This window comes from Tigriopus californicus, chromosome 1 (genome assembly GCF_007210705.1).
Source record: "Tigriopus californicus strain San Diego chromosome 1, Tcal_SD_v2.1, whole genome shotgun sequence".
Taxonomy (NCBI): domain Eukaryota; kingdom Metazoa; phylum Arthropoda; class Copepoda; order Harpacticoida; family Harpacticidae; genus Tigriopus; species Tigriopus californicus.
The window spans coordinates 2,300,762-2,317,577 of NC_081440.1; the positions used below are offsets into that span (position 1 = coordinate 2,300,762).

The following is a 16,816-nucleotide window of genomic DNA, read 5'->3' on the forward strand; positions in this document are numbered from 1 at the left end:
ATGTGCTGTCGGAAACTGCTATTTGGAGAAGCACAAAATTGTTGGCTATCCATCGAAACGAGAGATGTCAATGGAATGTCTGACAAGAACAATGAAATATATTTTTTTACAACCTCCGAAGAATGTCTGCATAGCTCCTTAAGGGAGCTCAATAAAGATCGTCTGATTTTAAGATTTGTCATTCAACGTTTCCGTTTTCCCAATTTCCGTCGTTATCTTTACGGCCATCAAGAAATGAAGGCAGAGGAGAGAAACGAGAAACGAGGCGACAAACGGAATTCAAAATGAACTCGAGAAGCATTATTATTATTGGCTGAAAGCTCTCAAGCTTTCAAATAAATTGAGGCCACATCTCTTTCGCTATGTCTCATATTTATTATTTGTGCCAGACTCCCTTCTACCCTTCGAGGCTATCTTTGCCATTTATTTATGACCTCATTAGCTTGATGTCCGGCTAATTTATGGATCTGGATGGTTAGTGTTGTCATCAGGCATGGATAAACGACCATGGACAATTTGTGTGTGGAGTGCTATCGTGGGATTCAGGTAAGGCTCAAGCGACCTTCGAAGGCCGCAAAGGCTGTTTCAAGCCATCAAAGGCTTCCCTTCTAGTTTGGTTTCTGGCTCTGGAACCGAAAACCAGCCGAGCTCCCCAAACCATGACCAAGCCAATGTTGAAGTCCAGTTCCTGGGACCGAAACGAGTTGGCTTGTTTAATATTGAGAATCTTCAAAGTTCGGAGCGCGTAATCCGAGGCCAACGATCCAAGAGAGTCCTTCCTCGGTACAAACGAGCCTTTGAAAGTACATTTCTTCACGTTTGTCTCGTTTCCAGGAATAACGAGTGTATTCACATTTAAGTAACATTTGGCTGTAGGTGAGTTCTATGACTGGAACAGGTTCAGGAATAATTTGGCTCATGGCGGATCGGAGGCCATCAATTACGGGATAGGATGCGCCAATGTCCAGACGAAAGTGGACGTCAAACAGGCAAACGGGCGAAGGAAGCGCCAAACAGGTTTGTTTTACGATATATCTAGAAGTTTTGGGTAGTGATATATCTTGATTTCAAGGCGACTTCTTTGAAGAGGTGAACCACCCACGTGGGTTTCCCGAACAATTTGAGGCATCCCTTCGACTGAAACATCCGGGGATTCCAAGAGAGCACCTCAATCTTCTTACTGGTGGTGCCAATGCTGCGAATTTGGGCATTGGGTGGGCCAAATCCGGCACCCAAGTCACCGGATCACAACGTCGAAATCCCAATCACATCCGCCAAGTATCTCCCAATCGAGCGAATTTGGGACAGGGTCAGGCACACGCCTACAATTTTGGCATCGGTTGTGCCAATGCCAACACTCGAGTGGACGCTCGTCAAAGTGGAGATGTTGGCGGAGGTGCGCAAAACTTTGGTTCAGGTGGGAGTCAGGCCTACAATTTTGGGATTGGATGTGCCAATGCTGGAACCCAAGTTGAAGCTAATCAGGGTGGATCTAAAAAGTTTGGTCCATATCTTTCGAGGAACCCGTTCAATGACAAAGATAATTTTTTCAAGCAACCACAGAGCAAGAGCAACCGTTACGAATATCCTCAACCCAATGAAGATGATCGATACGACTTAACCCCGAATTATGGGTATGATGGGTCATACGTTGGGAGTGACGACACTAGACCGTATTTGAGGCCATTTCCAGGGCCTCGAAACCCTTATAATAGATATGGTTTTCGCTATGGACCCGTGTTCGATTCTACATATGTAACAAAATCAGATAACCTTATCCCCGACGACTACACAGAAAACTCTGCCTCTTACGAAGATGCTAACGAACCCGAGGCTTTGAGAACCACCGAATATGTGAGCGCGCCATCTTCATATCGATCGGGTCCATTTCCATCTTTGAATTTTGCTCCTGGTTCTTTTGTTGAGGAATCCCCGGATTTCCCACCGACCAATTATGATATCCCAATCAATTATGCTAATCAAGCCCAAGGATTGACCAGAGCCGAGGCTTTGGGTATTGGCAGTGCTAATGCTGTTAGTAACGTAATTGCCACCCAAGACCAAGGTTTCAACCCATTTTTGGGTTTGAACTCGGCCTCGGGAACTTCATATTCAACCACTTATGGAGTCGGAAATGCCAATGCAGTAGCAAATTCAGTGGCTGTTCAAAATCGATTAAAACCTTTGCCTCAATCGCCAGATTTCAGATATTCTCAGGGACCAACAACCAATACTGGCCCAGACTTCAGGGAACTTGATTATTTAACTGATCAAGGCCCAGATTCACGGCCATATTTCAAACATTATCCGGATCAAGGTGTGAACTCCAACCGACATTGGCGGATTGACCATTCACCAACCGATGAATATGACACCACCACAAACGACAATATTGATGCTGTCAATATTGTTCCAGTTCCATTTTACGGTGGTGGATCAAGACAACCTTTCCCGGGAACAAATCGCTTTACCTCCAGAAGACCTGTTCCAATAACCAATAGAGTGGTATTGATTCCATTAGACGATGGGACGGTTGATGAAGATTTCGAAAACCACGGCGTTAATCGAAATGAACGACGTTGGGGTGTCCAAATGAATGGTGATCAAGTGTTCCCTCCCAATCGAAACCTGATTCGCCCTGTCAAAAATGGCCGTTTCCCACGGAGAGCAAATGACATCAACCTTTATTCGGATGACCAATTACCAACCAGTAATAGGCACTTGATTGGGGGAGGGCTTCTAGCAGCTGGCCTTTTAGGAGGAGGCATTTTGGGCGGAATCGGTGGACTGCTCCTTGGAAAAGCAAAGGTCGAACATCATCAGCCTCCACCTCCACCTCCACCCCCACCCACTCCTCCCCTTACAACCACCACACAAAGAACAACCACGGTCGCTCAACTGACTGCCACTCCAACCACCCCAACCATGACTCTACCGTTTGTGAAACAAAAGATCGTCTGGCTAAATGGCCGAAAGTATATCCGGGTGAATGGTCGACTGAAACCTTACCATTTGTTCAGGAGTCGACTCTTTTCAACATGGGGACCTAGTTGTGCCCAAGCAGCCCGAGCACCATCGCATATGCCCATATGCCAGAAATATTTTGGCCTCAAATGGAGACAACTTGTCTTGCGTTGGCTTCTCAGGAAGCAAAACACAGAGAGGAAAGAACTGAGACGTCGGGAACTTGTGACTAAGAAACGAATAAGCGACAGACAAATCAGGAAGAGGCGCAACGAGCTCATTGCACAAAAGCAAAGACAACAAACCTACCAGAACAGTCCAGAACTCGTTCAATATGAACGAGGGTCTGACTTTGTCGAGAACAATGACGAGTATGACGAATACAGGGTTTTTTCAAATGAACTCGAGACAGAAACAGAGAATGATCAAGAGCTTGGCATCGGTTTGGGAGGGACCAGAAGGGACCAAACAAATGGCAAAGTCATCGGTAATGTCAATCCTGGTGGTTTAATTGGTATAATCGGAGGTCGCGGTATTGGAGTTAGTGGCCAAAGGGGCAGAGGTGTAGGAATTGGGATCGGACGGCGCCGTTTTACAGGGCAATCAAGCACCTTTATTACCGGCGAAAATGGAGGGCGTAACTTTTATCCTGGCACAATTCGCAATAATGCATGGGTTACCAATCGCAATTTACTCCCAGCGAGTAGATTGCTTACATCACCCACTGCAGGTGAGACCTCATCTCTTAAAACACGCTGATATTTTCAATTTAGACTATACCTGTTTGATGTATGCGATTGCAATGCTTCCCTTCTGTTTTCCTTATTATCCAACAGGTGAAGAAGCGATTTACCAAAACAACTTTTATCAAGAGGGTAATGGAGAAGGACAGTTCTTACCAAACCACGAATATGAGACATTGGTTAAACAGAAACTTCATGAAGAGCCTTCAGAGGACCCACCAGAAGAGGTTACGCAGAAGGATCCCAATAAAGTCACGCAACAAGTCACCAAGGGAGTGCAAGTGACAGTAGAGGAACGGCCATCGGGCGGACAAGATGATGAAAAGAAAGAAACAAGAGAGAGCGAGAATGGGAACATTCAGGCTGAAAGGGTGACCATGCAGCGAATTGAAAATATTGAGAAACGCATGGATCGAATGCTAGCTCAGTCCAAAAAGGAAGATTGAAAACAACAAACTCGCGGAAGATGTGCTATAAAACTTCGTACTTTATTCATTTGAAGGTTAGGTCTATAACATCGTTCTAAATATATTTATTGGGAAATTTCGACAGCATGGCAAACCAAGTTAAACTTGATAGTTGATTGCTTGTTTCATGGCTTCTGAGCTGAGTGAATGGGTACGTGAGTCAAAGGTGGCGGGGTCTCGGTTCGAGCCAGACCCTCAAAGCACACTGGGTTGGTTAGTAAGCATTACTGCTCTTCATTTAGCAAGTACCTCCGTCTCGTTCCAAAACATTGGCAGCATCGAATCTACCCATGCCCCGGAGGACGTTGCTTAAATTTGACATGGCCAAAAGTTCTCGGTTGCGGGCCTCCCAAAGGTTTAAGATGGCCTCGGTGGGACTTGGTCGCGTGGCAAAGTATGTCACGTACCGGTGAACGTTGAGTCTCTCGGCGAGCAAGCGCCAATCAGTTCCTTGTTGATTGGGGGGATCCAATAGGTTCGAGAGCATTTGAATCAGAGCTTGGGATAATCGAAATTTGTTGGTGGAGAGCTGCTCATGGGGCAAAGTTGCCGGAGGTTGAGGGGGTGGGATGCTCCTCTGGCTGAGATCACAATTGATTTTAAGTAGAGACTTGGAGGTCACGTGCCTCTGGGAGATGCCAATGGTGGCGTGAAGCTTGGTCCGGTTCGACCCAGAGCGGCACCGAAATGTGAAAGAGCAATGTAGACTAGGATTGCAAGAGTTCCAAATGTGATGGAACGGAACTTCAAGGTAGTCGGCTCCCTTCTGGCAAATCCAGTTCGAGCTGAGGCCCTCAATTTTCAAACACAGAGGCTCGCCACCATCCTGAAGTAGCACGGACAGTGGACTATCGAGGAGTCGGCCATTGTAACGCCTCTCGGCTTCCGTGACATAATTAAGCGCGTCATCCGTGTCAGGGAGGCAATAGATCCTAATTGTCAGGTCGGATGCCGGGAATCCCTCTTGGGCAAAGGAAGCCAATCGCAGACCTTTCATGGCTGGCCCAGACTTGGCCGACTCCCCCGTCACAGTCATGGCACTTAAATGGTCGGTCATGATGTGGCACATATTCAAGTCCAGTTGAGCATACACTGGGGTGTTGATAGTCTCTTGGCCAAGCGTCACGATTTTATGCCATCCGGGGCTGGAAATCTCCTGATTGAAATCATTGTTCTGCAACACCGACACCGACCAGTTCCCATGACGTAGAGAAGCACTATGGGGCAGACTCAAAATCACCGGTTTCTTTAACTTGTTGGAGACGTCCTTTGGCCCACAAATGACCAAAGGTGCCAGAAGAGTCTCGCGCCCCAGCAATTGAGGGTGTTGCACATTATGAATCACTGACAGATACAGATCCACAGTTTGTCCAGGTGGGAGAGCTCCCGGGGGAACCGTCAGGAAGACATTTGAATCTGGTAGTGAGACTCGTGCCCCATTGTGGCCCACATTGGCCCAAGTGGTGAACTTTGGATCACTCGAGGAAGGGAGTGGGGTGGACGCCAGGGGAAATGAGATGCTCCTCTTCCCTTCGAAAGTAGCTGTGGATTGAGGACTTCGGCCTAAAAAAAAAAGACGAAACGGGGGAGAACATCCATTAATCTCTCAAATCTCGAAGGTAACATTGGGTCGAGCTGGCGGGTTAATGGTCCAAACAATAATTTACCTTTCCCATGAGAACTGCTTCCGGTGGTTGAAGTACTGGCCTCTGAGCGGGTGGGCTTGCCAATACTGTCTGCGGGGCTCTGATTCGGGGGAAACACGACCATGGGCTGCTCATAGTGATGCTCACTCACTGGTCGAACAAACCCTGATTTGGAGTGATTGGAGTTACTATCCGGATAGCTGTACTCATAGCACACGGTGGTGGGCGTGATGGCTCCTCCGGCTCCAATGGTAGCACCGACGATGTCTGGGGAATAGCCCAAACTGGCCGTTTTTTTGCTCTCATCCGACCCATAACCGTAATCTGTAACAATAACGATTACCATAATCATGACTCAGATCGTAAAATGCTACTAACCGGGATAATATACAAATGTGCCAGGAAAAGGATTGAAATATTCGCAGAATCAAATGTTGACGTTGTTGCGCCCATCAATCATGTTCAAGCTTGGGGGAGAAACTTTTCCCAAACATCATGATGGGCCGCCGACAACATACATAGTCGAACCACACGGTGGCGGGTGGCCTGCAATTCCGACTTTGGAAGTTGGCCGCCTACTCTCAACTTCAGAGCGAGTTGAGAGTTGCACGAAATTCAGTCGAATTGCTACTTCAACTGTTTGACTGTGCTTCACACAACACCCGCCCACCCATCATCCATCTACTCATCCATATTCCCTTTAGCCTTCTCATTCCAAGTTGGATATTACTTGGATTGACGTGACTCCACCAATATTCATATGAGCTTGTTTACTACGACTGTTTTGAAAAAGCGAGGCGACATTCGAAGAACTGTGAGAGGTTCGGAGGACCTTTGAATATCTGCACGTTTTATTCCGGACAAAGGCGACCCTCTCCTTTGAAACTATGAGAATTGACCGCTTTCAAATTGATACATCTGCACTCGGGCACAGAATCAATGCTCAGGGTACGGTAGTTTTGATTCCTAACCGACCATGTCTCTGATATGATCTGCACAAAGCAAAGTTTGAACCGAACTTGTTTGCTGGCTATGCATTTTGAATCATCTGAGCCCATTCCATTTCATCCTTCACGCCACACGCGGCATTTCTCGATTGAAAAACACACAGCAGATGGATGAAGAGCAACTTCTCTTTTGCATTTTCATGACAACTTTCAACATCTCCACAAGATTTTGACGTTTTCTTGGGGGAAGGAGCTTGCTCGCTCTATCATTTGGTGCTGTTTCTCCGAGTTCATCCAAAGGAAGTCGCATCATTTCCCGGTTCATTTTTCTTGCGGTCTCTAATTGAACCGGGTTAACCTCAAGTCATTACTAGGTATGTATAGCAATGGACCTGAATTTCTTCCAAGATTCATGTGCTCAAGCTGTTATAGACCTTTTGATGACAGAGGTGCTTTGCAAAGTGAGAGTTTTACTTTTCGAGGAGGGTTCGTCGAGCAGAAAAACAAGGCGATGAAAAGCTTTGGCAATATTCCGGAGTTCGGGCTCGGAAATTGGAAACCTCTTCACATCAATGGTCACAAAAAGTGGCCCAAAACCACAGCCTAATCATAGACGTTTGCTCTGTTCACGGACGGAGTATGAATATGGGTAGCAAAAAGTATTTTCTAAAATCCCCTCGACAGTCTTTGTTTGTTGAAAAGTCCAGCAAAAAATGCTGGGGGAAGAATGTTGTGAATGGGGGTGGGCTAAGAAGGTAGGAAGAGATCGGGTGTCCCGCATATACAAACACAAAAAAGTTGCGATGCTCAAAAGAGAAAATCTTGGGGGGCTTCAAAGCAATGTAGGAGATTTTAGACGAAAAAAACTTTTTTTTAGAAAAACACCTTTTCGTTCGCTTGCATTCGTTGGAGAGAATGTGAAAGTTGTTCCCCGGGATGCATATGGACCAGCAAACAAAACTATCCTCAGTTTGGGGCTAATGGGATCTGTGGGATACTTTTCTTGGGCGTCCTTCGCATACAAACTATGTCAAGGCCTGTTGGAACAAACACTCATCTAAGGCGGATGGGTCAAACTGAGTGACAAGGTAAAGAGAGCCAATGATTAAGCTTGTCAATCAGAGTAACAACCTCAAGAACGAAGGGCCCCTATCTGTACCTACAAGAGCCTTCTGGTAACCAGGGTTGCTGGCTACTGCAGTTCTTAAGAGCGACCTAAATCTCTTTCTTTGCGTTCATCCAACGCAAAGTAAACAGTCGCATCATAAAGTTAAGGAGAACAAAAATGGCCGTTTCGGTCCAGCACTATTATTTGGGAGCCAATATTTGGCTAATGAACCAGAGCATATAGGAAGCCAATTTCGAAAATGGAAAGAAATGTATTAGCCTTTCTGAGTGGCTGGAGTAGAATTGTGAAGTGGCTGTATGGTGAGAGAATGAATTCCAAGAAGGCGAAGATTGGAAGTAATTTCCAGACCCTCAATTTTCCCAATGATTTAAGAGGCGATTCTGAATTTATGAAAGGGTTGTCGTGTGGAACAAGAATCACTCTCCTCAGCCTCTCGACGTTCAAGCCAGTTTGGCTATCGCCCTTTACTTTTCTATCGGATGTCGGGTGCTTAAGATAGTCTTCTCCATATGCAAATGTGGACTCAAATATTCTTTCAAAGATAGCAATGAAGACTTATGGTCGTTTCCTCTCTTGGCGAGGATCCGTAACCAATACCAATATTTAGAGAGAGGAAAACAACATGGCACCCTTAAAACGCAATTTCCTTGCCTTCGAATTGGGCGCAAATTGTTCAAAGCACGGATGAATCAATCCTCATCCCTTTGGCACCGACAACACAAATTGGTTGGAGAAACAAAGGAGGAGGAGGAGGAGGAGGAGGAATTCATATTCCAAGATTCACTTTGATCAGCCATGCGGGACCGCTCTACCAACAATTCTCCCCAGTTCTTCTTTCCTTCCGTCTCTCTCTTTATCTATCTACTATACGTATCTTCTCTCTCTCTCTCTCTGGTGCAATGCCTCCATGCTCCATTCATAGCGTACACTACAACAAGGCTCAGAGAGGCACGGCTAGTTTGGAAGATATAGAGATGCATGGAATCTCTCTCCGAGCGGAGAACCGCTGAGAACGGAAGGGCCAAAAGTGAGTGTCAATGGGTTGCTGAAGACATAATTCTTTGAAGCGGGATCAAAGACTCGAGAAAGAGAAGGAGGGAGGGCACCACGATATCAATTTTCAAAAGAAAGACATGCAGGAATGTGGGTCAAACAAGCGCAGAAGAATACAGAGAAACAAACGTGTTTGTGGATGGATGGAATTGTGGCCAAACTTACCCGTGGACGTGAGGGTGTATCCGTTTGGGTTGGGCGATTTCCGTCGGATCACTTTGATGGCAATGAGTATGAGCAGAATGAACACGAGGATGGCCACGGTGCAAGATATGTAGATGACCACGTTGGAGTCGAATTGGGCTTGCGCTGAAGACACGTCAGGGGGCGCGTCGGTCACTTGGCCATACACGACTAATTTTCGATCACCTGGAACAAAACCCAAAAGGTGGATTGTGTAATTAGAGTGACCCTTGGAACAGATGCTATACCAGTAGCCAAGTGACCTAAATTCTCGTAAAAATGGGCGCCTGATTGCTCAATTAAGCGAGTTATTTTCGGACGCACTCAGGACGCGGAGATTATTGGGGATGTTTCGGGCTGAGTGATTGTTTTGGCAATCGGTTTGAGTTTGCTTGGCCGCCAACCTTAGTAAATTCAGCAGGTATGGAGTGTGCTCCCCCATGGTTATTTTGGCACTCATCATGAATACGTCAATCATAACCTGATTGAGGAATTGAGACCCTCAGGATATCTTGAGTATCTCCGGGCAACTATACATTATGAGAGGTCGTGCAAAAACCACTCTTTAAAGAAAGGTTTCCTTCCTAAAGTGATTGATAGGCCTCGAAACTTCAAATTTTACACTATGAGCTCAAGACACGAGTTTGGCCAAATCGAAATCGAACTCAAATGGATTCTTTGTTCACAAGGCGTTTTGGAGTGAGTTCAACTTGGAACTTGACTCTGTCCATAAATCTAGTGGTCACTTTTAAGTCCAATCTCAGCTGAAGTGTTTTGAATGAACTTACTTTGACAAAATCCGTTCGAGCAATTGCGACTCTCCAAATCCAAGCCATCGCAGTATCTTCCATTGGCGGAGGGAGCAGGATTGGAACAGGTTCTTCGGCGGTGTTGGAAGCACTCGGGACTGCAGGATGACCAAGATGACCATTGGGCCCAATTACCATCAATCTGACCTGAAATGTCAAGAAAGCTAAGCTGAATACACGCATGGAAAAAGCTTCTTGAACAGAGTTGAGTTTTAGCCACATGTGTGATCTTTGACCCCTTTTCGTTTCAAGTCCAATTTCCGATCTCTCCCGCCTAGAATTGTCTTAAAGATTATTGCCGAAGCCACTTAACCGACCCAGATTTGTCTTTGTCTCAAGGTGCTCCAGGATTCTTCTCGCTCGAAGTGTTTTTGCCTTCAGTAACCATAAATGAAACGATGAGTCTCTCTTTCAGAAACTCTCCCTGGAGTACAAGCCATCTTCTTCACCTCACGGAGGGAGGGAAAGAGAGAAAAAGATAAGTAGAGAGAGTGAAAAAAATTCAGCCATAACTTCGTTCCAACCCGTAAATAAGACAAAAACTCTCCTAGCTCAAAGCCACTCTGTCATAAAATGAAAGGGATGTTTTGTCTTTGACCAAGACTAACGGCACACCTTGGACCAATTCCATCTGTACGAGAGAGGATGGGTTGGTTGATCCCTAAGTGCAAGTGAAGTCACTATTTTTTCCGAAACAACGTGGTTCGATTATGCAACCTACAGGTGAGCTAGATTGTTTGCAGCATTGGGGTCAGATATTCGATCATATCCAACCATTGAACCTTTTGAGTGCTTCTCCACCCACGGCCGGTGGTTATAGGCATTCACATGTTCGGTTCAGCTAAAGATATGGTTTCTGACACTTCCTACAAGCTTATTGACTAATGTGAGAACGGCATTGACCTCAATCTTGATTGTGTGCGAGCGTTTAAAGGAATCACAAAATTGCTTTCAGATGTGTCGATAACCAAACGAGCCATATATGAGATGCCCGAATCACAATTTGAGATACTCAGAAACGAAGACTCAGCCTAATTTGTTTAAGGCTTCTATTGCGGACTGATCAAAGTCAAACACAAAGATTAGTAATCGGAGGAGAAGAACCATGGCATCAGCCAATAAAACCCGCTCTCCACTTTGGAGCGGTTGCAAAGAACAAAAGACGCCGACAGAGGAGCGGAGACCAACGGAACCCTGGGATCTCGTTTTTACTTTAGCAGGGACTGCTCAAAGTGACTTAAGGTACTGAGATAACCCCACTTCATTCCTGTCTTTCCCCGGTTTTATTCCATAATTCAATCGAGTATGGAAACGAAATGGGCGAAAGGATGGGCGAATCTAAATCAGGTAAAGATAGGTCGACCATAGTGTATATGTTTTCAGCTTGGCAGCCGCAGTAGAAGGGCGACAGGAGCTTCTCCTCTATTCCCCCTTTTGGTGTTCTACTTCATTGGTCATATGATAATGAATGAACAACGTCCCCCGTAGAACACCTGGTTCACATCTTCCACCTGCCAACCAACCAATCTTTTTATTTCAAATTGCGCTAACCCTCTCATCGCCTTTTTCTCATGAAAGCTGATCTGAGGCATCACAAAGCGTTCAGTAGAGCAATAGTAGTTATAAAATGGCAAGTCTGGTACCTGTCCCTAAATCGATTTATAAACGTTGTAAAGCTAAATCAAATATTTATCCACTATCGTGTGGCATAAGCGGGGCATACAACAACTCCTGGGACTTCATCACCTCCCCATGCGTCAAGATGATAACATTGACTTATTTAGAGAGATCGTGCCTGGATGTGGACGATGCTCTAGAGATTCCAAATGAAAAAGGGGGATGCGTAGGGCAGCATGGTCGCTTCTCTCTCGCTTCGGGAGTCCTCCCCTCTCCGAGCTCCAATGAGCGGCTGATTTTTTTCCTTTCTCCATTTTTTTGAAAGACAGATCGCTCAGTCTTGTTTTTGTATTCCTCTCTCCGACCCATGCTGGCTTTGATCTGGTTTTCTAAACTTTGTTTTGACGACGAGTGCGTTCAAGAGGAAATATTTTGATCCAAGGAACATCATAATAAATCAGAAAATCAGATTGTACACCACGTTTAAGACCGTCATGCTTCTCCGAAGTAGCCAAACAACGCCTGCCTTTGGAAAAGAGATGAGGTGATAATCATCGGGATACCTTTTTCATCAGGCCAACAACTCTGACGTGAGATCGAGATCAATATCACGGCTTTTCATATTTTTCACCATGATTCGGATGGGCTTTGTTGGCTCGAAGTTAGATCGTCCATCTGCATTACAATTTACATTCATTGAGACATTTCTCTGCTAAATACATACAGGAGATTTATGACTGCACACCAAAGAGAGAGAAAGTGAGGGGGTACAGTACAGAAATAAATGAAGTGATAAACCCACATGACAACAGCACGACACAATGACTAAAACCGCCTAATGAATTTGATCCACATGTGAGACGATCTTTCTTTCTTCCTGTGGTAGTTTTCATGACTCTGGGGGCTTTTTTCTGTCGAGTAATTAGTCTGATGAATGCAATCAATTGTGAGACAGCGTCGGAGAACACGTTTTTTTTAGCTTGTCTGCGATTGAATGTATTAAAAAATCCAACCTTCACGAAGCCAATTTTCAAGCAAAATGTGGGAAATTCATTTCACAGCGATGCTATATGACTCAACGTAAACGGTTCTGGAGACTCGTCACGATCATATTACCTCACTTCAAATAACAAAACCAAATACGGGATCATCAGGGTAAACATGTAATGAGTAAACGTCTTCCAACTCAGCCAGTCTGACGGGCCAGTTCCCGCAGCCGCAAGCACCACCACTACCCTCTCCACAGCAGGGGCAAGCCACTCTCGAGACGATATTTGCGTTTAAGTACCTTGTAATGACTCAGAACTCCTTTATGGACCAGACAGAGTTATCAATTGTGGGCTTATGAGATGCTGACAGCTTCGATTATGACTCCAGAGCTCCTTCGAAAGATGAGAGATGGCTGAGAGTTGTTCTTGCCGAGTCACGAATTCTCCAGTCACCATCTTCCTCACTTTCAAACAAAACACTCCCTTGATAGGTTTTTGACACAAGCCCAATTTCGGAGTCTCTTCATAATTCAAGGACTCTCTTTCTCTCGACCGCGAACGGAGGAATGAGCTCCTCCCCACCACAGATATCGTGTCCGGAAACATTCGAGCATGAAATTTTAATTGAAAAAGAACAAGACGTGACATGACGGGTCGTTCGTCGTTGATGCAGGGTTTAGATGTAAGCATGGATTGGCTGTCGAAGACCAATTTTCATTGGATATGATCTAGTAGACACAGAAGAAAGAGAGTTTTGCTTCTCAAATACTCTAAGAGAGTCTACTCCATTATCCCCAGATCATCCGAAATGTTAATCGCAGCCAATCCCTGACATCATCATCATCCCATCCATTTTGCAAAAGGCTGGCAATTAGGCCCCATCAAGTATATGGCGATTTGATGGTGGCGGGGGTAGCCCAATCGGTCCTCATTCATAGAAGATGGATCGGAATCGAATAAAGACGCTTTCTCTTGCCGTCCAAAGCGAATCCGTTGCCAATCTTTTAGATTGTGTTTTATTCCATTCAGGAAGCCTTATTATCACGGATTATCAGTTCAAGAGGGAATGTCCGGCTTGATCGCAGTCATTCCGAGTTCCTGACCTATTGTTGGAAATCAGGGGAAGTTCGGGACAATTCCTTGGGTCTCGCCAAACAAAAGATGTCGGTGATTACCAACAGTCTATGAAAAACAAGTTGAATCTTCGACAACAACATGAAGAAAATAAGAATCTTCACAATGTTCGTACACCAGAAGTAGATGAATGATTGTAGCCTCATAACCAGAACTGTCTGTGTCGACTGGGCAAGGAAAAAAAAAGCTTTCCATGATTAATAGCTTTGTCAATATTCAGTAGTGAATGATGTACAAGATCGGCCAGAAGCTTCTTGAACTGATCGAGTCAGTAAAAGACGCATTTTAAGTGGCGATCGTGAATGTGGAACAACTTCAAGCGAGCAGAGATCATCACCTGTTTTGATTGAGCGCCATTATTCTTCCTGACAAATAGATCGCTTGGCATTATACTATCCCGGCCAACCAATCCGGAGGATGTCGAGGGAAATGGATGCCTTCCATTACCGTTTGACGTTTTACAAGCTCGATTGTCATCTAATTGGCCGGGTGTTGACTTAGTGATAGTGGTCGCTAGAATCCAATGATTCCCGACCAAAAGGATCTTTGCCATCGAATGAGGTTTACAAACACACTGATCGCTGATTAGAGAGCGACGAGCTCCAATTCTGACCCTGAGTTTCGGGGTGAGTAAATATGAAGGAGAGGTTCAAAGGCGCATCATCTATCCCTTCACCCTTGATCACCGACATAATCACGCACCCGGTCAACGAACGACCGATGGGGATCAAAACTCCTCAACATGAGCATTTAAATACCGACCCAGAGACCTGGTGATCTACGTTGGTCGGGGGTGATATTTACTTGGCGAACACGAGACACCCTCCGGACCTGAAGGTAAACTTAGGGGGTGAATTCAAACAGACTCTCCTCGCACCCTTGGAACTACGAGATGTGTAGTAAACTTTGACGGAGTAGGAGGTAGTCAGCTACTATACTATGGCTGTGGGGGAGTTATTCTTCACGTGGTGTAGCATTTACCAAAAGCAACAGACAAACATGGGTCTGCAGAATCAAGCACGACTCGGAGGTTCTCGTCCTCTGTTTGGGTTCCTAGGTTGGAATCATCTGTACACAGAAGGTCGAGCTTTTGGGGAGAACGTCCTCCATCTCGTGACAAAATCTCCCCATTGACATACTCGAATGCACTTTTCTCTCTGGGTGGAATTTGGCAGCTCAAATGAACAAAAGTGCATTCGGACTCGGTCGTTGTGTCTCAAAATTCCATCGAGCTTGAAGGCTGATTCCAAGTGGATTACCCCCACATCTCATCTGCTCGCTCCCCAAATGTGGATGTACTTACCCGAACGAGCCGAATTTGGTCGGGCTTAAAATAGAGATTCACGAAGCATGAAGTTGGTAATCATTGTGACCTGTTCAAGAGAATTGTTTAAGGCTCTCGAAAGTGGCTTGTACTTGCCACCCCTTCCCTTTCAAGCTCCACCACCACCACCACATCACTACCTCAATTTCCAAGCATGTCACAGAAATAAATAGCCATTGTCAGGAGATGTGTCGAGAGTGATCCCTCTTCAACAACAGATCCCGTTCCTAAAACACTTGACGTACACCATGTATTCATGGACTCTACTGGACACAAAATGAAGGAAGGGTCTCTTCGTTTGACGAGACCCCAGTCAAGTTTTTTTTTCCTCCGTCTCCTCATGAGCAGAATCTGTTTCAGGTCTGGTTATTCCACCCATAAAATCCAATGAGGCACATCAAGAATGTAAATTTATGCCTTAGACGCCGTGAGGATCTACTACATTGGACGTGAAAAGCCTTGTCAATTTTCATTTAGTCAGAAATTCAGGTAGGTCTTAGGCTTTTTTTCGCCTCTCTCTTTTGGTGTCTGATGGTTGGGAATTGGGGAGTAGATCCTGTGCAGACTTCAAAACCGTATTCAATGCCTGTCAACATGTGTCAGGCCATTAATGTCAGCTTTAAGGCCCGCCAGAGATCATCCTGAACACGGGGACCGCTTCGACTGGCAATCAAGTTGGGAAATTGAATTTCTGCACCTCTCTTCGAAATTTTCACTTGTCGATAGTTGGGTCGATTTTCTTACCATTACACGGAGACCCACATGAGCGCTTCTGAACCGGAGGGCCTTCACAGGGTTGACCTCCACTTTTGGGGACCTTGCAAGACCTGGTTCTTTTCTGGCTGCCCTTTCCACAAGGGGTAGAACATGACGACCAAGATGACCAAAGACTCCAAGTGCCATCCGCTGAAAGCAAACAAGACAAACAATGAATGTGAGAAAGCAAAATCTGGAAATGGATCTCCCTAATTGTCTTTCATTTGCCAGGCAGACCTCCACTTTGGGAGGAGTTTGCTGGACAGGCGGGGGAAGATGGATCGGTCACTGAATTGTTGACAAGCAGGAGTTCAGGCGTAAATTTGGACTTCCAATTCTACATTTCAGCAACGAACCAGTCTTATCACGGCTCTGATCACAAGGCAAGCCATGAAGTCAAGCAACAGCCCTTGGAACAATTCGGCAACATCAGTGTCAGAGGAAAATGGGAAAATGACCACGGCGGGTAAGGGATGCCAAACAATCGACAGCATTGTTTGGCTTACTCCCGTAGACCTTGTTGTGGTATGTAATTGGCAATCCTGAGTCCCAGGAGTGAAGAGCCAAAACAAAGGGGCGGAGAGGGGGTAATTTTTCAACCCTGGACTTGAGATTCACGCCGGAAATGATTTGAGGTCTCGCATTGGATATGGATAGGAGCGACTGGAGACCAAGATCAGCCATCCCCCAAGGGGTATGGAAAACATTTGTCTAATCACCAACTGGTCATTCTCGATTTGGAATCAAGTTCAAGCAGTCTGTCCGACTGGATTGAAATGAGAGACACCGTACAGCACGGTGTTCAAGATTTATCCAGTCATGCTTGAACAATTTTCACTGGCATTCAAATGAATCCACTTCAAGAGGGCTGATTTCGTACAGCTTGGTAAACGTATGGTTTGGTAATATCGACGACAAGAAAAAGTGGAACGAGTACGTAGGGGATTGGGATTGGGATTTTTTTTTATGGCTTATTGAGGACTTGACGGTGAACAAATTTATGCAGGCTATTCATTTTTGGACACGAATTGCGACTCTTCGTCAAGATGAATGAG

General features: G+C 45.5%; 2 protein-coding genes across 2 annotated transcripts in view; one reads left to right on the plus strand and one right to left on the minus strand.

Annotated features, from left to right (window-relative positions):
- Positions 1-355: 355 nt before the first annotated feature.
- LOC131882775 (uncharacterized) lies at positions 356-4,254 on the plus strand. Its single transcript, XM_059230070.1, has 5 exons — positions 356-546; positions 613-803; positions 877-1,017; positions 1,073-3,694; positions 3,801-4,254. The coding sequence occupies exons 1-5, from the start codon at positions 494-496 to the stop codon at positions 4,151-4,153; spliced, it is 3,360 nt and encodes a 1,119-aa protein (XP_059086053.1). The 5' UTR covers positions 356-493; the 3' UTR covers positions 4,154-4,254.
- LOC131882848 (netrin receptor UNC5C-like) overlaps positions 4,175-16,816 on the minus strand; it is a 32,716-nt gene continuing 20,074 nt past the window's right edge. The window contains exons 4-8 of the mRNA XM_059230173.1: positions 15,750-15,911; positions 9,921-10,088; positions 9,115-9,318; positions 5,842-6,144; positions 4,175-5,737 (exon numbers count right to left, since the gene is read on the minus strand). Of these exons, the coding sequence (XP_059086156.1) occupies positions 4,413-5,737; positions 5,842-6,144; positions 9,115-9,318; positions 9,921-10,088; positions 15,750-15,911 (2,162 nt within the window). The 3' untranslated portion in view covers positions 4,175-4,412. The remainder of the gene's footprint in view (positions 5,738-5,841; positions 6,145-9,114; positions 9,319-9,920; positions 10,089-15,749; positions 15,912-16,816) is intronic.